The 16,318-nt window shown below is 38.4% G+C and overlaps 1 protein-coding gene across 1 annotated transcript in view; it reads right to left on the bottom strand.

Moving 5' to 3' along the window:
- Window positions 1–15,847, bottom strand: part of SLC9C2 (solute carrier family 9 member C2 (putative)) — a 98,542-nt gene extending 82,695 nt beyond the window's left edge. Inside the window, exons 1-4 of the mRNA XM_059413937.1 lie at window positions 15,712–15,847; window positions 13,580–13,680; window positions 11,057–11,185; window positions 7,093–7,258 (exon numbers count right to left, since the gene is read on the bottom strand). Of these exons, the coding sequence (XP_059269920.1) occupies window positions 7,093–7,258; window positions 11,057–11,185; window positions 13,580–13,680; window positions 15,712–15,847 (532 nt within the window). The remainder of the gene's footprint in view (window positions 1–7,092; window positions 7,259–11,056; window positions 11,186–13,579; window positions 13,681–15,711) is intronic.
- Between the last annotated feature and the right edge of the window lie 471 nt (window positions 15,848–16,318).

Raw genomic sequence — 16,318 nt, 5'->3', positions numbered from 1 at the left:
GAGAACTGAAAACCCATGTCCACACAAAAATTTGTACACGAATGTTCATAACAGCATTACTCATAATAATCAATTGAATTATTCATCCACAGAAAAGAATGAAGTACTAACTGATACATGTTACAACATGGATGAACTTTGAAAGCATTATACAGAGTGAAAGAAGCCAAACATGGAAACCATGTTGTATGGTTTGATGTGTATGAAATGTCCAGAATAGGCAAATCCATAGACAGAAAACAGACTCAGTGTTGCTAAGGGTTTGGGCAAATGGAAGAATGAGAAGTGACTGCTAATGGGTAGGAGATTTCTTTTGGGGTGATAAAAATGTTCTAAAATTATAGAGTGATGATGGTTGTATAACTCTGCAAATATAGACTACTGAAACCTACAGTTTAAATATTTTTAAAATTTTTTCTTTTTAAGTAGGCTCCACAGCCAATAACGGGACTTGAACTCATGACCCTGAGGATCAAGAATCGCGGGCCCTACTGACTGAGCTAGCCACACGCCCTTGTAGTTTAAAAGGATGAATTTTATGGTATGTGGATTATATTTCAATAAAGCTGTTAATAAAAATTAAATACAAAATCTTACTGGTACTTAGCATTCACAAACAGCTTAGTGTAATGGTAAATATAATCAAATTAATTGCTCTGTGATATACAGACAGAGGATGAGAGTGACTGGCACTTGTTCAACTGGTATCCCTCTTCTGATGTTGGTAAAAATACTGGTTTTATCCAGGGTGACAATGTGTCCTGTTAAATGACCACTTTTCCTCATAGCCTAGGCTTCTAAGAGTGCCCACTGAGATAAAAATAAGGGGAAGTCACCAACTGGTACTTCAGGAAAATTTCTTGGAGGGAGAAGTGACTTGATTGAAAAGAGCATCTTTTTGTCCCTTGTTCTTCTTCCTCTTCTTCCCTGAAATGTGGAATGTGATGGCCGGAATTTTAATCACCAACTTGTGATCCCGAGAGTGGAAACCATTCACAAAGAATGGGGGAGCAGATAAATCTACCCCACACTTTGCTTTAAATGTCATCTTTTAAAGCGATTTAAAATAAGAAAAAAGTCATATTTTCCCATATGTTGCCAATTACAGTACTTCCTATTGCTTTGTGTAGATCCAAATTTCCATTTGATGCCAGTTTCTCTCTGCCTAACTTCCTTTAACATTTTTTTTTTTTTAAATAGCACAGGGCTACTGGTGGTAAATTCTTTCAACTTCAATATGTTTAAGAAAGATATTCTTTGCTTTTGAAAGATATTCTCATTGAGAATTCCTAGCTTTTCTTTTGGTACTTTAACAATGTCGCTCCACCATCTTTTGGCTTGCATTGTTTCTGAAAAGAAGTTGTTATTATTTTTGTTCCTCTGCATATAGTGTGTCTCTTTTCCCTCCTCTGGCTGCCTTTAAGATATTCTCTTTATCATTGCTTTCTAGGAACTTGATTTTTACATGCCATGATGTAGTTTTTTGTTTCTTGGGCTCGTGGTATGTTGAGCTTCTTGAAATCTGTGGCTATAAAATCTTCATCAAGTTTAGAAAATTTTCATTCATTATTTCTTCAAATATTTTTCCTTTCTTCCTGTCTCCTCTCTTTGAGGGACTTGGATATTAAGCCACATGAAGTTGTCCCACAGGTGCTCACGGATGTTCTATTCCCTTCTCTTAGTCTTTCTCTCTGTGTGCTTCATTTTGGGTAGTTTCTACTGCTGATAGGAGTAAGTTCTACCCCAGCATTAATCTTTCCTCTAATTTTTTGAACATATAGAATACAGTTACAATAACTGCTTTAAGGTTTTTGTCTACTAATTCTACCGCCTGCCTCACTACTCCCTCTACTTACTCTTTTTGTACGCTTTATGGGTTATATTTTCCTGCTTCTTTGATACCACCAAGAAGATATGACTGGCCGTTGACCCGTGACTTGGTCCTGCATGACTGAAGGCCCTTCAGCCCCTCCCCTGTCCCTGGAATGTGAGTTCCACTTGCCTTTCCTGTTCCCAGAGGTTGCTCCAAGGACAGAACCTTGAGGTGGTGATGTGGTGTTCAGAACACCCGTACCGTGTACGTGACTGGACCCAGGGAACTTCTCTAGATAAACTTTCCAGATTTGGTGGGCAGGCGCAGGGATGTTTCATCTTAGCCCAAGCTAAGCCATGTATGTAAGTTTCTTTTGCTTACAAAAACTGTCAACTACTAACCTGCAGTGACCTGCCTCTTGCTTTAGTCTCTCCCTGCCCTCCACGTATGTGAGTCAGTTTCAAATCACACCCAGGAAACTCCCAGGAGGGCTGCTAACCAGTCTTCAGCTTACTACCTGTTGCTAGCTTTCACTGTGACAGAAGGCACAAAAATACTGGTTAAAGAGGTGTAGAAACTATTAGCACATTTGGTTTAGTTGGTCAAGAAATCCTTTCATCCTTCATCAAATTCAGTGAGTCAACCAGGAATAGGTAAAATATGAGGTCTGAAGTATGAAGATTTTTTTTAAAAGATTGTATTTACTTGAGAGAGAAAAAGAGAGCACAAGCAGGAAGAGGGTGAGGAAGAAGGCTCCCTGCTTAGCCCTGATCTGAGGCTGGATCCCAGAACCCTGGGATCATGACCTGAGCAGAGATCAAGACACTTAATTGGTTGAACCACCCACATGCCTCAGTATGAAGCTTTGACCTTGACTTACAGCGATTAATAGCAAAATACCGTAAGAATTACTTCCCCATTCTTTATTGGCTTAATGTGGAACTAACTTATGTTCTCTAATTCATTGTGAAATTTGGATAAGGAAAGAATAAAACAAAAACCATGTACAATTTCACAACTCAGATACAACCTTAATGTATGAGCTTATAAACTTTTTCCTCAATTGAGATCATACTAAAACTTAACACATTACTCCTTTATAAGGACGTATTCCAGATTTGTTTTAAAGCAAAAATTTCAGCCCAGTACATTCTTTTCAAACAGGTAATAAATACACAAGTTCCTTTTCTTTTTTTTTTCTTTTCTTTTTAAGATTTAATTAATTTATTTGACAGAGAGAGAGAGACAGGGAGAGAGGGAACACAAGCAGGGGAAGTGGGTGAGGGAGAAGCAGGCTTCCCGCTGAGCAAGGAACCCAATGCAGGACATCATCCCAAGTCCCTGGGATCATGACCTAAGCCAAAGGCAGATCCCACGCCCAATGACTGAGCTACCCAGATGCCCCGACAAGTTCCTTTTCTCTTGCATGTGAACACCCACTACTTTTTGCAGTGGCTCAGGCCATTGAAACTGCAGAGTTTACACGGCACAAGGGCACCACATCAAAAGAAGCACTATTTAAGTGCTTATAGGAACTATAGTTTTGTGTATTATGATAATTTTAGGCATGTGGCAAAACTATCTTTCCTTTAAAAAATTAATGTATTACGACAGTTAGAAATGAACTGTTTTTGAAGAAAGGACCATTTATCTAATTCACACATAGAGCCTAAATGATGACTCTGTGAATACCATAAAGAAGAATGATATCCCCCCTAAAAATGAGCCAAAATTTGTTTTACAAGGAAAAAATGTTATTGGATCCAGAATCCACATACCACCTTGAGCATTACTGACATAAAGAAATATCAACTAAGAGCTAAATAGCTTCATTAGTTTTCTTTTAAAGAAATAGAAAACTTTCCATTATACTTCTTTTTTGAAAAAAATTGAATATTGAAACTGCAATAAATAATGTTATAAATAATGTTATTGTAGTCACTTACAGTCATGAGATTTCAGAAAAAGGAGCAGGAAAAAAATGAGAGGAATAAAACAGCTGGCAAATACAAATGGCTAAATGAGAAAGGCAGATGAAGGAAAAATAGGGGAAAATTGTACTTTTAAAAAGAGAGAGAGAGAGAGAAAGAAAAAAGAGTGAGAGAAAAAAGAGGGAGACAGGATGAGACTTTGAGAAGTCTGATAATTTCGGATATCACTACCAAAAGTGTCTTAAAACTTACGTTTTCCCAACTGTACATATAAGTGGGTATCAAATTGGGAATCCCACTTGTGGGCAAGGTTGGAGGTTTCCCATTCCAGTCATAAGGCAATATATAATATATTTCCACTCAATATAAATACCTTAAAATTGGTTAGGAAAATATTTTCAAGTCAAAAACAGAAACCATAGCATCTAATCATTTCATGTTTTTACTGCTGTGTTAATAAAACATGACAACAGGGGGATGTTTCCGAGTAAAATCATCTTTTACCAAATAAGAGGGAAGTACTGCAGGACTTGAAACCCTCTTGGGAATAAGCTATTATTGAACATGTTTTTGCCCAACTATGTTCCTACCCATTTCTTTTAAATAAACTACACCCCCTTCCACTACCTGCTTTAAAGTTAGCTAGTTCAAAAGGAGACTGTTCTTCCTTCTCTTTATTTTGTTCCTTTTTTCTTCTTCTTTCCTCTTCCTCTTCCTCTCCATCTCCTTCTTCTGGTGTATATATTTTCAAAATTTTTTGTGTGATTTTAAATATTTAAATTTTACTTGTTAAATTACAGTGCAATATTGGTCTCTGGAGTAGAATTCAGTGGTTCATCACTTACCTGCCACGCAGTGTGCATCACAAGTGCCCTGCTTTGTACCCTTTACCAATCTATCCCAACCCCCCACCGAACTCCCTCCATCACCCCAGTTTGTTCTGTATTGTTAAGCGTCTCTTGTGTTTATTTCCCTCTCTCCCTTCCCCCCCATTCCCATGTATTCATTTGTTTCCTTTCTGAAATTCCACATATGAGTTGGCTCATACTGTATTTGTCTTTCTCTGACTGACTTATTTCACTTAGCATAATACACTCTTCCATCACATTGTCACAAATGGCAAAATTTCATTCTTTTTGGTGGCTGAATGATATTCCATTGTGTATATATACTATATTTTCTTTATCCATTCATCAGTCAGTGGACATCTGGGCTCTCTCAATAATTTGGCTATTGTTGATGATATTGCTATAAAATGCACAGCGCATGTACACTTTTGAATCAGCATTTTTATATCCTTTGGATAAATATTTAGCAGTGCAATTGCTGCATCTAGGGTAGTTCTATCTCCAGCCTTTTGAGGAACCTCCATACTGTTTTCCAGAGTGCCAGTTTGCATTCCCACTAACAGTGTAAGGACGTTCCCCTTTCTCCACATCCTCTTCAACACCTGTTGCTTCTTGTATTGTTAATTTTAGACATTCTGACAGGTGAGAGGTGGTATCTCATTGTGGTTTTGATTTTTATTTCCCTAATGATGAGTGATATGGAGCATTTTTCATGTGCCTGTTAACCATCTGGATGTCTTCCTAGGAAAAATGTCTGTTCAGGGGTGCCTGGGTAGCTCAGTGGGTTAAAGTCTCTGCCTTCCACTCAGGTTATGATCTCAGGGTCCTAGGATCAAGCCCCGCTTTGGGGCTTGTGATCTCTGTCTGTCAAAGAAAGAAAGAAAGATGTCTGTTCATGTCTTCTGCCTATTTCTTGACTGGATTTTTTGGGTTTTGGCTGTTGAGTTCTTAACAGACTTTGGATACTAACCCTTATCAGATAAGTCATTTGCAAATATCTTCTCCCATTCCTTTCATTGGTTGTTTCCTTCACTGTGCAGAAACTTTTTATCTTGATGAGGTCCCAATAGTTCATTTTTGCTTTTGTTTCCCTTGTCTCTGGTGATGTGTCTAGGAAGACGTTGCTACCGCCAAAGTCAAAGAGGTTTCTGCCTGTGTTTTCTTCTAGAATCTTGAAGGTTTCTTGTCTCACATTTAAATCTTTCATCTATTTTGAAGTTATTTTTGTATATGTTATAAGAAAGTGGTCTAGTTTTGTTCTTTTGCTTGTTGCTGTCCAGTTTTTCCCAACACCATTTGTTGAAGAGACTGTCTTTTATCCATTGCATATTCTTTCCTACTTAGTTGAGGATTAGTTGACCACATAGTCGTGGGTCCATTTCTGGGCTCTCTATTCTGTTCCATTGATTTATGTGTCTGTTTTTATGCTGGTACCATACTGTCTTAATGGTTATAACTTTGTAATAAATCTTGAAATCTGGAATTGTGATGCTTCCAGTTTTGTTTTTCTTTTTCAGGATGCTATTCAGGGGCTTTTGTGGTTCCATACAAATTTTAGACTGTTTATTCTAACTGTGAAAAGTGCTGGTGTTATTTTGATCAGGATTGCATTAAATGTGTAGCTTGCTTTGGGAAGTATAGACATTTTAACAATGTTTGTTCTTCCAGTCCATGAGCATGGAATGCTTTTCCATTTCTTAGTGTCCTCTTCAATTACTTTCTTAAGTGTTTTATGGTTTTCAGAGTACAGATCTTTTACTTCTTTGGTTAGGTGTATTCCTAGTTATCTTATTGTTTTGGTGCAATTGCAAATGGGATCAATTCCTTGATTTCTTTTTCTGCTGCTTCCTTATTGGTAAATAGAAATACAACAGATTTCTGCACATTGATTTTATATCCTGCTATTTCACTGAATTCATGTATTAGTTCTCGCAACTTTTTGGTGGAGTCTTTTGGGTTTTCTACATAGAGTTTCATGTCATCTGGAAAGAGTGAAAGTCTGACTTCTTCCTTGCCCATCTGGATAACTTTTATTTCTTTTTGTTGTCTGATTGCTTACGGCTAAGGCTCCCAGTACTATGTTAAATAGTAATAGTGGAGTGCACATCGAAAGGGAGGCAGTTCTAACAAAAGGTAGCAAGGCCTTGGAAAACTTTCCCTGAGGATAGCGCAGAGTTTCTACCTTGAGACTTAGAATTCAGTGGAATGGAATAAGAATGCTAATTTTTTATCACCTTCTAGAAAAGTTTCTTTTCTTCTTGAAAAAATTCTTTGAGATTATAATTAGTGCTATTTATCCCAGATTTGGGGTTGCCTTATTTGCATGGCATCTTTCAAGTCCATCAATGTCCCATCTCCAAGAAAAATAGCATAAATATCTACCCTGCTGCATGTATAGTTCATGCAAAAAAAAAAAAAAGAAAAGAAAAGAGAAACCAAGATTAAAAAAAAAAAGTATCTCTAATCTCCAAGGTAAGAGAGAGAAATAAATATGACTTACCAATTGTTTTCAGTGAATTCACAGAATGAATAGGATCTGTCATGCCAAGGATCATGCTAAAGAGTAGGGAAGTCTGCAAATCCCAGAAATCTCTGTTGAATTTCAGAACCACGTATCCAATTATGATGAATGACACAACAAAGCTAATTAATCCTGTTAACAAGACCTGTGAAACCAATTCATAACACAGAGTTAGATTCAACATTTAAAGATGGCATGGGTGCATTCACTTATGGAAGAATCAGATCTTATTTATATATTTTATATGACTACTCTGAAAAATAACTTTAAAAGGTATTCTAGGTTACCTGCCGCAAAGAAACCATCCTTTCCAAACAAAAGAAATTCTATCTTATTGTTACAAGAGCAATTCACTAATCTTTCTCTTTGTCAATCCAACTTAATAGTTCCCAACATCAAAATGTTCTTAAAATGAAATGCTGTTTTTTCCTGCTTCTGTGTGAAATGTTGCCTGGTTTCCTCAGTGTTTATTTACAGGGCTCTAGGCAGAAAGAGAGGTAAAACAAAGGGCAAAAAGCATATTCTGGCTGATTTGGCCCCTTATTAAGTGCTTTCTGGAAGCCTTACTCAACAGACTTTTGTATATATTTCACCAGTCACCCTCTCTTTCTGAGGCTACCCAGCTCCCACTTGCTGGGAAATAAAATAATTCACACTGGGCCCACTACCACACCAAGCAAAATCTAGTAAGTTTCTGTTATGAGAAAGAGAGAATGCATATCAGATAGGCAAGCAGTGTCTGCCTCAAAACATAAATTAAAAATTAGTTTTAAAAAAGCACTTTTGCTTTTTTAAAGGACTGCCTGGGTTGCCAAGTTGGTTAAGCATCTGCCTTTGGCTCGGGTCATGATCCCAGGGTCTTGGGATTGAGCCCTGCATTGTGCTCCCTTGCTCTCCCTCTCTGTCTGCAACCCCCCCTGTTTGTGCTCTCCATCACATAAATAGATAAAATCTAAAAAAAAATAAAAAATAAAAATAAATAGATTTGGACTGGTTTCTCAATATAATTTTGCACTTTGCATTTACCTTTGCTTCTCATTCTTTCTTCCCTTTATTTATTTAATTTCTATTTTTTATTAAGCTCGAAAACAATATAAAGACTCCTCAAAAAACTAAAACTAGAAGTATCATAAGATCCTATAATCTCACTTCTAGGGTTTTAAAAAATTAATTAATTAATTAATTTTTAAAAATAAACATATAATGTATTTTTATCCTCAGGGGTACAGGTCTGTGAATTGCCAGGTTTACACACTTCACAGCACTCACCATAACACATACCTTCTCCAATGTCCATAACCCCAACCCCTTCCCCCAAGACCCCTCCCCCCAGCAAGCCTCAGTTTGTTTTGTGAGATTAAGAGTCACTTATGGTTTGTCTCCCTCCCAATCCCATCTTGTTTCATTGATTATTCTCCTACCCCCTTAACCCCCCATGTTGCATCTCCACTTCTTCATATCAGGGAGATCATATGATACTTGTCTTTCTCAGATTGACTTATTTCACTAAGAATGATGCTCTCTAGTACCATCCATGTCGTCACAAATGGCAAGATTTCATTTCTTTTGATGGCTGCATAGTATTCCATTGTGTATATATACCACATCTTCTTTATCCATTCAGCTGTTGATGGACATCTAGGTTCTTTCCATAGTTTGGCTATTGTGGACATTGCTGCTATAAACATTCAGGCGCACGTGCCCCTTCGGACCACTACGTTTGTATCTTTAGGGTAAATACCCAGTAGTGCAATTACTGAGTCATAGGGCAGTTCTATTTCCAACATTCTAGGTATTTTTGTCCAAAGAAAACAAAACACTAATTCAAAAAGATATATGCATCCCTGTTTATAGCAGCATTATTTACAATAGCCAAGATATGAAAGCAACCTAAGTGTCTATCGATAGATGAATGGATAAAGATATGGCACATTTATTTATTTATTTATTTATTTATTTTTAAAGATTTTATTTATTTATTTGACAGACAGAGATCACAAGTAGGCAGAGAGGCAGGCGGAGAGAGGAGGAAGCAGGCTCCCTGCTGAGCAGAGAGCCTGATGTGAGGCTTGATTCCAGGACCCCGGGATCATGACCTGAGCCGAAGGCAGAGGCTTTAACCCACTGAGCCACTTAGGCACCCCTGGCACATATATTTAAAGGGCTATGACTCAGCCATTAAAAAAATGAAATTTTGCAACTTGCGACAACATGGATGAACCTAGAGGGTATTGTGCTAAGTGAAATAAGCCAGGAAGAAAAAGACAAATACTGTATGATTTCACTCATGGTGGAATCTAAAACAAACAAACAAACAAATAAACAAAAGCCAGAAATAGACTCATAAATACAGAGAACGAACTAAAGGTTGCCAAAAGGGAAAGGGGTGGGGGGGATGGGCAAAATAGTAGAAGGGGCCTAAGACATACAAACTTTCAGTTATAAAATAAGTCGCGGGGATAAAAGTACACGGAAAATATGGTCATTAATATTGTAAATCTTTGTATGATTTTGATAAAAGTCCACATCCAAAGCAAAATCCACAGACAAATGGTAACTATGCTTATCACGGTGAGCTTTTCATATGTATATAATTATCAAATCACTAGGATATACACCTGAAGTTGATATAATATTGTATGTCAACTATACTTTAAGAATAAATAAATAGGGCGCCTGGGTAGTTCAGTGGGTTAAGCCGCTGCCTTCGGCTCAGGTCATGATCTCAGGGTCCTGGGATCGAGTCCCGCTCAGGCTCTCTGCTCAGCAGGGAGCCTGCTTCCCTCTCTCTCTCTCTCTGCCTGCCTCTCCGTTTACTTGTGATTTCTCTCTGTCAAATAAATAAATAAATAAATCTTAAAAAAAAAAAAAAGAATAAATAAATAAAACAAACAAAATTCCTCCACACATAGGGAAAAAAATAATTAATGGTCTAAAGGAAAAGTATAGTAAAAGTTTTAGGTAGGTTCGGGATGATAATGAGAGCACTAAAAATCATGGGGGACCTGGATGGCTCAGTTGGTTAAGCATCGGACTTGATTTCTGCTCAGGTCATGATCTTAGGATTGGGAGCCAGAGCCCCTTGCTGCTCTGCACTGGGTGTGGAGCCTGCTTATGGTTCTCCAGCTGCCCCTCCCCCAGTGCCAGGTGTGTGTGCACTCCCTCCCCCAAACAAAACAAAAACAAAAAACACTAAAAATCAAAACACGGTGAAGCTAAAAGAATAGTTACAGAAAATTTAAAACTTTAAGTGTACAAAATACAAAAAAATAAGAAAACTAAAAATCAATCAACTAGCCTCTAACTCAAGGTGTTAGAAAAAGTACAGAATAAAACTAAAGAAAATGTGTTCTTTGAAAGAAAAAGTAAAATCATCTGACAAGCCATGATTAAGAAAAAGAGAAGCCACAAGTAAAACAATGTCAGCAGTGACAATAGGCAAATCTACAGATATATTTGAGATGAAGTCAGATAGGAGATCAGAATCTAGGCTCTGCCATTTGTCAGCCTTGTTTGTGATCTGTGAACTGCAATTTGTTTACATACAAAATAGAGACACTTGCTCAGTGCCTCATCACAGTGGTCACTCAGCAAATATTTATTCCTTCTCCCTCCCCCTCACTCCCTTTTAATTAGTAGTTTCACAGAATAAGGAGGATAGAACAACTAAACTGTGAGATTTGCCAATGACTAATCTTCTTTATAGACAAACATATTTTCTGCTAACATAAATAAGCAAGATTGGGGCGCCTGGGTGGCTCAGTGGGTTAAGCCTCTGTCTTTGGCTCAGGTCATGATCTCAGGGACTCTGCTGGGCAGGGAGTCCGCTTTCCCCTCTCTCTCTGCCTGCTTCTCTCCCTACTTGGAATCTTTCTCTCTCTCTCTCTGTCAAATAAATAAATAAAGCAAGATTGACCATAATTTTTTTAAATTGTGTTCTTACCTGCCAAAACACATTCTTGAGGATATAAAAGTCCACATCCAAAGCAGCCATAAATATAATTATAGGTGCAAAATAACAATAAAGTGAAAAGCTTGGTGTTCTTAGAAGAGGGTAGACAATTTGGTACACCTAAAGTAACAAGAACAAATAAGAAATTAGTTGGCTGCCATTTGGTCGTATTAAAAATCAGTGGTAGGTAATTTGAGGTATTAGAAATTGATGTGATATCAATCATTGTAAGTTTTAGTATATTCTAATCTGCAACTATCTGCAATTATCTACAAGACCAGTCCTGAGGGGTTTGTAGATTTCTTGATCTGACTGTCCAGATGAGGTGCATGCACAGTCCTCTGTTCACTAGAGAATTATGCGAGTTTGGGCTACATAAACATTGTTTGTGATAAGTACTGTAATCAGCATTTTCACAAGTGATACCCCTGCCACTGGTGATCCTTGACATGACTTTAGGTATCCACAGATAAGTATTTTTTTATTTGACTTTTAGATATTTGTTCTAATTTGCATTAAGAAACATAAAAGAGAAACTTGCCCAGGTACTTATGATTTCACAAACATTTGCTTAAGATTTTTCATTTCTCCTTCAGTGAGCTGGGGCACCTGGGCAGCTCAGTTGGTTGAGCATCTGACTTTTGGTTTTGGCTCAGGTTGGGGTCTCATGGGTTGTGGGACTGAGCCCCAGTTTGGGTCCCTGCCAGCCAGGAGTCTGCTTAAGATTCTCTCCCACTGCCCTCCTGTCTCCTGCACTCCCTCACACTGGTGCTCTCTCCCTCTCTCTCAAATAAATAAATCAATCTTTAAAGAAAACAATAAAGTCCTTCAGTGAATCAAGTAGAGAAAAATAACACATAGATAATAGCACATACTGTGTATGTAAGACATAAATTGTGAAGGTTGTATATTTAAAAGTTTTGGACTCAACTAATACTTTATTCTTCATTACTTAACCTCCCTGTGCCTCAGTATCCTCATCTGTAAAATGGGATAGAATACCTACTTCCACTGAGTTTCTGTGAAAGTGGATGAATTAACTCAAGAATTAGTAAGAAGTTGAACATAGCATAACACAGAAGTCGAATCACTATTTTGGATACCTAAAACAAATGTAACATGATGTGTCAACCATACTCAAATAAAACACATTTTAAAAATTAAACAGCTCCATTTTTAACTGGAAAAAAGAATAAATAATAAGTTAATAAACACAAAACACTTTAAAGAGAACCGGGCATATAGTAAACACTCAAAAGATGTTAGTAGTAATGCTACTAACATTACTAACATTACATAGTAGTGTCTCAGAAGAGTAACAAGAGGCTTTTAAAAATCCTAGACAGATACAAGCATCATCTTCATTTAAAAAAAAAAATAAAAGGGGAGACAAGTTGTTATTGATCACGTTATGCATTTGAAATCAAGAGTTAGTAAATTAAGAAAATGTTTCTTGTATCTATCTATATTATATATTATATGACACATTTTGCATTGAATCTAGCAGTTAGGAAAGAGTAACCATGTTTCATTATGACAATAACAGCTGCCTTTGATAATGTCTCTACATTATCATTATCTGCATTGTGTTGCAGACAATAAAGCCTGTGTATGGACATGGGAAAGAAACAAGAGCAAGGCTCCCAAAGCAGAACCCAAAGTGCAATCCAATTTTACTCACTTCCATACTAATGTCTTATCTTAAGTATAAGGGCCTACTTAATCAGAGGGAGCCATTTTGTTGCAGTAAACTTAGATTGTCCCTACGCAGTCAACTTAGATTGACCCCGTCCCCTCCCAGAGGAACTTACTTGCAAAGCCTAGATACAAGGACGGGTCAGGCCGGTGAAGACATCCAATCAGTGGGGCGCGCATATATCTACTCGGGTAAATTGAAATTCAATTGGCCCCCCGTATGTTACCTAGCAGTTTTTTCTGTGTGTGGCAGACTTAGCATGACTGCAGTTTTTTTCTGTGTATTGCAATCTCACGGGCCACCTGTGTATTGCCCGGCTAAACTACCTCTATAAAAGTTAGTCTGTGAGGCTGGGAGGGGTCACCTCTTTCCAAGAGACGGCCCTGACCCGTCAGTATGATTCTCGATGCTTGGCGCGAAATAAAGCTTTGCTTGACCTCCACTTTGTATCAGTCTTGCTCCTTTGATTACGGACCCTAATATTAGGGACCTCTAATTTATATGTCTTTTATTGTATGGTTTTTCATTTTCAAAATTTATAATATCAGATGAATTTTTTCAGAAGCTGTTCACATTTTTTTAATTTTTATTTTTTTATTTAAGGTGGATGTGGAGTGCAACCCCGGGGTCCGAACTCACAACCCTAAGATCAAGAGTCAGACACTTACCAACTGAACCACCCAAGAATACCAGCTGTCCCCCCACCCCCTTTTTTTTAATTCCATACATTCACAGACAGGGTGAGAGTAGACCTTGATTTTGGTCTCTGTTCTTTACTAACTTATTATTGTACACACATACATAAGGTACATACATACCTTAATAGAACTGTGAGCCAGTTGTCCTATCACAAACCCTGACGCTGAAAGAATTATCAAGACAGTGACTTCAGAACTCCTTAAATAGGTCCTCAAAAATCCTGAAGAAATACATGTATGTGTTATTTAGACATAATGTGTACTTTCAAAACATTTAATATCCCCTTTCTCTATTTCATTTTAAACTTCCTGAGGGTCACATCATATAAAAAACAATTGACAGCTCTTACAAATGCTGTCTCTTAAGAAACACATAATGAAGCTTTTCTTACAGGTGAATCTGGAAAATATTGAAGTTCCAACAATTTCCCATTTGCCCACTGACAGGCACATTATGATCACTGTACAAGAGGATCTATGGATCTGATGACGAGAGATTACAAAAAGTCAGACGTCGTATCTACCTGGTATACCTTTTATTAGTAATTACTCATCCTAAACTACAGCAACATATATTCTATAGTTTTCCTAAAAGTCAGAAATACTTTCAACTGAGCTCTAACTAGAAGGAAGCTGCCTTCACCAGACAAGTCACAGGAGACCTGCGTTATTGTCTACGTGCATTTTCTTACCTTGCTACTCTCTCCTCTGTTCAGTATTATTCAGCTCATTCCCTCCAGAAGCAATGTATGGACTTTAATCCAATCACTTTATGCCTAGGGCAAGATTCATTGGCATTCCAGATTCTGCGTTTCCTGTCTTCCAGCTGAATTAGTGCATATTTATTGAATAACTCTTTTGTGTAGGGCTGAAGAAATGTTTCTCCAACTATTTCTGCAATGCCCCTTACTGCTGAGCACTTATCTCTATGTAATCATTAAGGATCTAGAGCTGGTGAGATTCATGGTCACCACCACCTCCTAGTACCACAGGGGACCAAAGTCTTCAGTGTGTGTTTTCAAGGCTTGCCCGAGAGGAGGTGATTTTACTCTCTGACAAGTAAAATGGAAGATGAGTATTTGCTTCATCATTTCTTCATAGTATTCCCAATTCCAGAAAGGATTTTAAAGCAGCTGACCTTTTTTCCCCCAAAGAAAAATGTTTTAAAGAGCACTAGAAACTTTTCCCTCATCACTAGCATTGAACTGGGGTAATAAAGTACCTGTGTTTTTCAATCTGGTATTTCATCCGTGTGACTAACATTCACCATTCCTACTGACTTCTTTTTTTTTTTTTAACATTTTATTTATTTGACACACAGAGAAAGATCACAAGTAGGCAGAGCAGCAGGCTCCCTGCTGAGCAGAGAGCGCAATGCGGGGCTGGATCAGAGGACCCTGAGACCATGACCTGAGCCGAAGGCAGCGGCTTAAGCCACTGAGCCACCCAGGTGCCCCTCCTATTGAATTCTTTTTTTTTTTTTTTTTTAAGATTTTATTTATTTGACAGAGAGAGATCACAAGTAGGCCAAGAGGCAGGCAGAGAGAGAGAAAGAGAGAGAGGGAGGGAGGTAGGCCCCCTGCAGAGCAGAGAGCCTGATCTGAGGACTCGATCTGAGGACCCTGAGACCATGACCTGAGCCGAAGGCAGCGGCTTAACCCACTGAGCCATCCAGGTGCCCCTCCTATTGAATTCTTAATGATCATTTAAGAGTCCCTTAATTGTGAAGTCTCTCCTAATTCCCCACTAGGGGTTGGTGTGGGGGGGATGTTCTCTGAAGTAAAATCACATCAAAAGCCATAATAAAATGGACAAAACTAATTGCAACAACCGTGCAAATTGTGGAACAAATGTCTGGGTCCTATTTGCCCCCATTGCCCTGTCTTCATCCCAGATACATGTTGGTTAGGTTGGGCCTGGCAGGCAGGCAGCATGAGGCTTTCTAGGCCACCGCTGGACAGTTACACCAACCCCACTGCATCACAATTCCTGTCTTCCCAGTGAGAGGACTCCTTGAGGTTAAGGAACTGTCTGACTCCCCTTCTGCCTACCACTCTGCTGTGCTCAGCACATGCCCCTGAAGGAAGGAACATTGTACTGATGCTACTGATAATTAAATGAAGCTACCCTGCCCGCGTTCACTCACATCTTACAGTTCCACCAAACTTCTTTTGATGACGTTGTGATGGCTTTCTGCCCTGAAAAAGGTTCAGAGAGCAGAGGAAAGATGACATTTGGAAACAAGCACTTACCTCCCAAAACAACAGTGGAACACACAAGCATCAGGAAATAGCTATTTACAACGGTGTAGGTGGCTGTGCGCCCGCAGAGTAAGTCAGGTCTGTTACCTTCTCCTTGCATCCAGAAGGAAGAGTTCGTGTTTGGCATTGCGTTTTCAGTCCTAATTTGCTGAATTTATATAGGAGTTATTATTTTCACCACCACAGACTAACCTGTTAGGATACTCAAAAAAAGAAGAAAATGAGCGCGGCATCCACATTCTTTCTACCTAAGATGGTACCACACTCGGATCTGAGCACCTTTCTTCTTGTCACGAAGCACACACTGATACTTCCTCTTCTACCTCTTGCTCCAAGAGCATGTCCTAGGAACACCAAGAACACTTCCTCCACACTTCTACATATACTAGGGGAGCAACAGCACTGATTTCTGCACGTAATCATTGTATGAGTGGTGTGTTTGCCTTCCTCATTGAATAGTGAGTTTCTCAAGGCCCAGGGTTGGTTATTATTTTTCCTTAAGGCTGTGCACACAGTATGTGGCCCATAATCCACTCTCCATAATATTCGATCAATTGAACTTTTTTGGAGTGGTACCTCTTCCTCTGTGGGTACAAGT

Source organism: Mustela nigripes, chromosome 10, assembly GCF_022355385.1.
Source record: "Mustela nigripes isolate SB6536 chromosome 10, MUSNIG.SB6536, whole genome shotgun sequence".
In the NCBI taxonomy this organism is placed as follows: domain Eukaryota; kingdom Metazoa; phylum Chordata; class Mammalia; order Carnivora; family Mustelidae; genus Mustela; species Mustela nigripes.
This window is presented reverse-complemented; position numbering and strand designations above follow the sequence as displayed.